This window comes from Barbatula barbatula, assembly GCF_947034865.1.
Source record: "Barbatula barbatula genome assembly, chromosome: 8".
Lineage (NCBI taxonomy): Eukaryota > Metazoa > Chordata > Actinopteri > Cypriniformes > Nemacheilidae > Barbatula > Barbatula barbatula.
In genome coordinates this window covers 8,059,840-8,066,964 of record NC_136771.1, presented here as the reverse complement: position 1 = coordinate 8,066,964, position 7,125 = coordinate 8,059,840, and the positions used below count along the sequence as shown (strand labels likewise).

Sequence of the window (7,125 nt, the reverse complement as noted above, 5' to 3'; positions counted from 1 at the left end):
CTTCATCACAGTAAATTGTGAAAGACTGCGAAATGTTCTCTTTCTCTGCCTCACGTATGTCGGAGATGAGTCTATCCAAAGAATTTCTACAATTCAGATCAGCAGGGTCAATGAATACTCTAGTCTGACTTCCTGATGGCATCATTGAACGGGTATTTTTCCTATTCACTGGACCGCATCACAAATCACAAGCTATGAAATAAACTCTCAGTCAAGTGTTTGGCCACTTTGTAATTGAAAGCACATTGTGAATTCAACACAATTGGCTCCGTAATAACACAAGACATTGCTACTTTATGAATTTGATCTATGCACATTGAATAGAGTTGTTAATGAAAAAAACTAATGAGGAAATCAATGAGTGTTATAATAGTCTCAAAGGGTAGAAGAGCTACATAAAAACAGATAAGCGCAAGCAGTATAAAGAACGAATGGATGGATGCACATTTTAAGCAGTGAATGTTAAGGCATCAAGTCAAACATGATTAAAGTCAGTCTGTTTAACTTTATCAGTCTGTAGCATGCGTAATACTTCCTGCCGCCGAGTTCTCTTTATAGTCCACATGTCACTTGATTCTGTGCTAGTCTAGTGCCCGGTGTGGCAACCTCAATAGTGCATTGTTAGTGCTGCCATCCCGATCTCCCGACCCTACCCCAGGAGGCTATTCACGAGTTCCCATAATTCCGCCCAGTTGGCTCTGGTACAATATGTGTCTGTCAGTGGTACCTCATTGGCATGCACTGGCACACGCGCATAAATGTTTCTACCAAGCGTGCCCACTCGCTGTGCTTGGTTTGGCGCCGGGCACGGATTTGAACACTGTAATAGGCCAAGATTCATCTAATATGAAAAAGTTGGCATTTGCATGTCAATGGAGCATTTATGTTGTTTACACATGTGTTAGTTCAAGTATTTTATATATTTATTTAGAGAAATTGCTAAAACATTTCAAGGTACATCTTTAATTGATGTTTTTTTAGCATGAGGATAGTTTGTACATGTACATTATTTGTATTTTTATTACATTACAGTTGCGTTTTTGGCAGATGCTTTTATGCAAAGGGACAAAGTGCATTCGCTTTTAGTAAATGTGTTCCATTTGAACCCGTAATGCTTCAACAAAAACAACCCACTAAGCCACAGGAACATTAAAGAGACTTTCTTAGCCTATTTTTCCTGGTATATTTGATTTCACACCCCAAACATGTGGTACCACAGAAAACCTCCAACATGTTTTAAGATGCACAGATCTTAAACAGAATCATTTTCAAGAGGTAATAAGGACCATAATGAACAAAAATAACTGCTGGACGTATAGGAGGACGCAATGCTTATAGTATACTCTGTCTAAGGAGATAAACGTAGCTGAAGCTAGGCATGTTCATCCCCCTCCCTGACAGCATCCGCATCGCTCCCCACTCGCGCAGACTGAACTGAACTCTCTGTGTGATGCAGGAGGAGGAGGAGGAGGGACGTATCGTGAGCTACGTGCAGAGTTCATATATTCACTACCGAAATTCTCAATCGACAATCTCATGCAGGCGCACACCAGGAGGACACACAACCGGCAAACCATCAACCATCAAACAATCCGATGCGCGTTCGCGTTTTCAATTTGTTTTACGAGCATCTACAGAGGTTACGTTCCGCGATGCTTGCGTTTAGATGAACGTTTACAGATTTGTTCACTAGCGCCCCAAAGGGTTTACGCGGGTAAAGGAGACGTGATCGATTACCTGTTGTCAGCGAAAGGTGCATTATAATCCGGATCTAATCTGAATTTGAGCGCGTTTCATCCGATCGGGTTTGCGATCGAGCAGGAGTGGCGGACGAGCGGCTGGTAAGTCCTCAATATTACACCATTTCTAATAATAAACATTCATGCGTTTATTATAATTTACTCGTTTGGGCACATGTGCCTTTTGGCATGTTTGCGCTTTAAAGCGCACCGTGTGATATGCGAACGTATTATTATTATGACAAACCTTAAACCGCTGTTCGCTCCTGTAACGTTACACTCTCCCGTTACGTTAGCCCGCTGATAGCAGGGTTGCTAGCGGCGAATGTCAGCCCGTTTAAGTGTTTACTGGAGTTGTTACACAAAATGATATTTATGTGTATCTCAGTTATGTAAAAGTGCTCTTGTATTTCTGCATTGAAGAGCCGTCGTTGCCATATATAGACGCAGGGTAGAGACACCGCCTACTATTGGACTAATACAGATTATATAGATTACAAATCCAGCAATAATTGATCTAATGCAGCTCAGATTCTCAGAACGACGCTTATCGTGGGGCATGTGTACAGTTGGAAGGCATTTTGGGGTTGAATGTTCGTTCATTCACGTGTGTTGTCAAACTTCTCGACGTCATCTTCATGATGACAAAAGCGCACTTTTAGAATGTTCGAGACGCGCGCTGTTTGTTAACCACGTGCTCTTGTTGCTCGGTGTAAACACAGTAGTAACCACAGTCACATTCATTTGTGTTTTAATAAATAACACCTCGCATTTATAGTTCTACTTTGAAAATGTGTAGGCCTAGTTCTTACCTTCACCCAACTAAAAATGAAATGTTTCTTATAATGTTTATTTTTAAACTTCAAATGAATTTAGCATGAGGGTTAGTTTCTTTGTGATAAACCCTTACAATTGTTTTACTTAAAGGGATATTCCCCACAAAATGACCATTGACTGCCATAGTAGGAAAAAAATAAATGGTAGTCAAAAGTGCACCCGAACTTGTTTTCCTACATTCCTCATAATATATTCTTTTGTGTTCAGCAGAACCAAAACAAAAATGTTTTCCTACTATGGCAGTCAACGGTGCTTCACTACTGAAGCAAAGAGATATATTCCAAATATATCTCTTTGTGTTCGTCCGAACAAAGAAATTTATACATTTCTGGAACAACTAGAGGGTGTGTAATGTTCATGAAATAATGTTCATTTTAAGGTGGAGTTACCCTTTAGGAGCCTATACGTTTATTGGTGTGACCTTATGTAGTCATGTTTAATGAGTCATTTGACATATTTAGGATTTATATTATATTCAGATTCTTCTTACCTGTATTTGTTTAGTCAACAAAACTTAACGTGGAACCAAATGGATCAAGTTGTGTGACAAATACATGTGTAGTATGTTCTTCCATTTCAGAACTTTTTAAAATAATGATTCATATTAGCATAGTTTACCTTTGCTGTCCTGAAACCTGCATCATACCTGGGTTGTTACCCACCCATTTTACATTCCAAAACATTTTCAACATTTTACATGTCAACTTTGATATAGTTTGTCCTTCCGAATCATGAAAATACAAAGAACAGCATTCGTTTTGAATTGTTGTCACAAGCGCAATACATTTATTTACTTTAATGGCTTCTGACATCTCAATTCATCAAGTGCAGGTCTGGTATCCCGAGCCTGTGCATGTTTTTTCAGTCTAGATGGCTGATCAACATCTCATAAGAACTAATCAGGGACTTGTTTTTGTGCACAATGTCCAGAGATGTCAGTCTGCCTTTTGCTATCCTGGCTGCCTGGCAGTGAACAATGAAAGAGCAGTCCCCTATGGTGAAATGGTCATTATGTGACCTTATGTGGAGCTGAACTAAAAAACTATGAAAGTTTGCCTACAGCTCACAGTTGAAGTTAATTCGTGAATAATCGACCCTCTAATCTCTGATGTTAGTTTGTAAATATGATATTAAATCCATTGGTCATTTGTCTTGTTAAATCTTTTAACCAATTACGAAATGCTTTTATGATTGTTTGCTTATGACTTACACGAATGTAGCTTTTGCTAATGTAACTGTGAGGCAACTTAACATGCAAATAAGCTTTTGAACGAGATACGGCTGATTGCAGAACCATACGTCACAAAACAGCAGTCTCATGCCGGAAGTGGGCGGAGAGAACCTTATCAAACTACTTAGCTTTGTGAAGCGTTTCAAAGTTGTGAGCTATTAATGAGTGCGTTTACATGCACAGTTTTTCTCTGATTATGCTTAATAAGCTGATAACATGTGAGGTCATGTAAACGTGTAAAACGGTCTTCTTTTAACTGGCAAAGTTCATAAACGGCGTAAGCAAAACCCTCTTTGCAAAGGTAGTTTCTTGCCCATTACTCCGATTTCGTGTTGCAGGTTTTCTCTCAGTTTTGTTTATGTGCGCATGTCTTACAGCACAATAGTAAAAGTCCCAAACAGAAGTAACAGTAAATAAAATCAGCTCTCGAATCATGCAGTTGATGTAGAAATGACAAAATGAAATACTATTATTGCATATGCAGGTACTGCAGACATGAAAAGAGATATAAAAATACAGATTCTGACCGATTTCCCGCAAAAATGTAAATTACTATACGAACTATCGATGGTGACGTCACTTCACACGAGAAACCTGACAAGTGTTACGTTTTCTGCGTAGCCTTTTATTGATATGCATGTAAACACGTAGAAAAAACTAACACGAGAAACCTGGAAAGTCTCAAACGTCCACGTAAACACAGTTATCTTCGTAGCCTGTTTATTACGTAGCATGTAAACACGTGAAAACAGTTTTCTTTTATAAGCTGATTTTTAATAGATATCCGTGTTAACATGCACAATATAAACAGATATGTTAAAATCAGCTTATCAAAGAAAACTGTTTTCACGTGTTTACATGCTACGTAACAAACAGGCTACGAAGATAACTGTGTTTACGTGGACGTTTGAGACTTTCCAGGTTTCTCGTGTGCAGTTATTTATTACGCCGTTTATGAGCTTTCCCAGATAAAAGAAAACCATTTAACCCATTTACATGAACTTAAAGTGGCAGTCCGTAAGTTCTGTTGAGTAAACATTTACTAAAACCAATTATTGAGCAAGTACATGAAAGAACGCTCTTTAAAACGGTGTCACTACCCTTGCAGGGTTCACCACGGAAGCTTGTAATAATGGTTTGTAAGCTTTCTCTCTTTGTTATGATAAATGTAACCTAAGCACTATTGGCACAGGATTTGCGTTATCTGGGGACCTCGTGTGATTTAGAAATCTGTATTTCTAATGATAAAGGACCGTACCTGACAGCATTTGAGATCCGCGGTCGAGTTATCTTCCGTCTGATTCGCGTCACAGGAGTTTCCATGAGAAATGACAAAACCACTCCCAGCCAAAACGGCAGTTCTGCGCTATTTGGGTCTGTTTATCTTTTTAATTGTTTCGTGTTATATCATCAACCATGTTATCTGTTGTGCTTATTATGAGCTACTGATGTACAGTACAGTGAAGATTCTCACCAATTCACTGTCACAGGCCACACGTGACATATGACTCAAAACACAGAGTCACATCGCGTGAAGAAAATACCTCTGCACATCCCCTGGAGTAGCAATTACAAACAGAGATGGCGACAAAGAGGCCATTCTTACGGACAGCCACTTTAATTGTTGTTTTAATTAATTAGTTAAACTATATTTTTAGTTAACAATCATTTAAGAATTAACAGAATTTTCATTGTACATAATACCATTTACTACACTACACATCATAAACTTAACATTACAAAATCAAACAAAAGTTATAGCACAGAAGGCACACAATTAACAATAATAATTGTTCATAATAATAATAATAATACAAAAAGTGTAATCCTTCTGCGCTATGAGGTCACTTCCGGCACGAGATTGCTGGCATGGTGCTGTTGCCTTGTGACTGCTGCGACATATGGCTCTGCTGTTCTACGATCGGTCACTATTGTCACTATACTCATAATTCTCATTAATTCTAAGACTAATTGTTTCCCTCACTGAAATGGTTTTATTCAGGCATATTCATGGACGAACGTCCTAGATATTGGGGTGTTTTGACAATTTTCATCAGCTGGATTTGCATGTTCGTTGCAAGTTTTTAAACAACACGGATGTGAATTAGTCATCATGTTTTGCAGGCTCCTGAGTTCTGAATCCTGTCTAACATCCACAGAGATGCTATATCTGCCAGTGTAAGTGTTAGTGCACAAGTTTACACAATTTTCATGTAAAATGTATTTATTAAGTAGTGATTCTGGACATTTTTAAACAACTGAACTCAATGTCATATACTCAGCAGAGACTAAACTGAAACCCTCACAATCCATGTTTGACCGATATGGATTTTTTTCAGTAGACTGAGCTCTCTGTATTGAAGAGGCATTATGTGTGCGTTTGTGTGTGTGCGCATTACAGGATGAACGGGAAGATGAGAACTGAAGCCAGGAGATGATGTTTGTGAGAGTCAGGGCTGGGGTCTGTGAGGGAAAGCCATTGAGGAATGCAAGCTGAGGGGTGAACTGGGGGCAACAGCTGCTGTTGTCACTACTGAAGCTTGTTTGTGACATCTTATGTTACTGTTTAAGCTCATTGCACCAGACACTTGACTTCTAATATAGATCTAGGGTCACCCTCTGCGATCCCCCCCGAACAAACCCTCCATAAAAGCAATGACAGATCTGTTCTCAGATCAGTACATGAAGTCAGTTTCTGTGTTCAGCATGGTAAAGATCATCAATTTATTAGCACAGTATTCATCTAAGATCTAGGAATAAATAACATTCTTCTTTTTACACAATGAATTCATACAGTTCCGTTTTCCTATGGAGCTCTTATTTCCATTATTTGACTTATTTTCATAGCTGCCTCCACATCTTTCATTCACAGTTCTAATTCGGCCTAAATTAGATTGATTAACACCCGGAGCCTGAATTAAACAATCTCACTGCCCACGCTGAGCTAAAACAACTTTCCTTTATATTTATGTTTGATATTCTAGAGATTATTTAGTTGATATAATGAGTTTCTCCCTGCTGTTATAACTCAGAAATTGAAAGTGCGATTTTAGCTTAATTCCGGTTTGTTCAGTATGTGTTTCTATAATAATAAATGTAAATCGAAACTTATCCTTTTAAGAGAAAAAAATTATCTTAAAGGCATAAAAACAATAAGTGTTTACTGCTTGATTGTTGTTTAAAAAAAAGAAAGAAAGAATAAGTTTGACAATTTTGACATTGACCAAACAGTTTTCAAAGATATTTTACTTACATTTAATGTGCTTTCTATGGACATAAAATTACGTTTGTAAATGTCCTTTGATGGGGACTTCTCAA

The 7,125-nt window shown here is 38.2% G+C and overlaps 1 protein-coding gene across 2 annotated transcripts in view; it reads left to right on the top strand.

Moving 5' to 3' along the window:
* The first annotated feature begins 1,426 nt into the window (after positions 1-1,426).
* Positions 1,427-7,125, top strand: part of rnf24 (ring finger protein 24) — a 34,858-nt gene continuing 29,159 nt past the window's right edge. Inside the window, exons 1-2 of one of the 2 annotated variants that reach the window (XM_079463187.1) lie at positions 1,427-1,841; positions 5,932-5,985. In XM_079463187.1, the coding sequence (XP_079319313.1) occupies positions 5,969-5,985 (17 nt within the window). In that variant the 5' untranslated portion in view covers positions 1,427-1,841; positions 5,932-5,968. The remainder of the gene's footprint in view (positions 1,842-5,931; positions 5,986-7,125) is intronic. The other variant, XM_079463188.1, reaches the window with a different exon arrangement.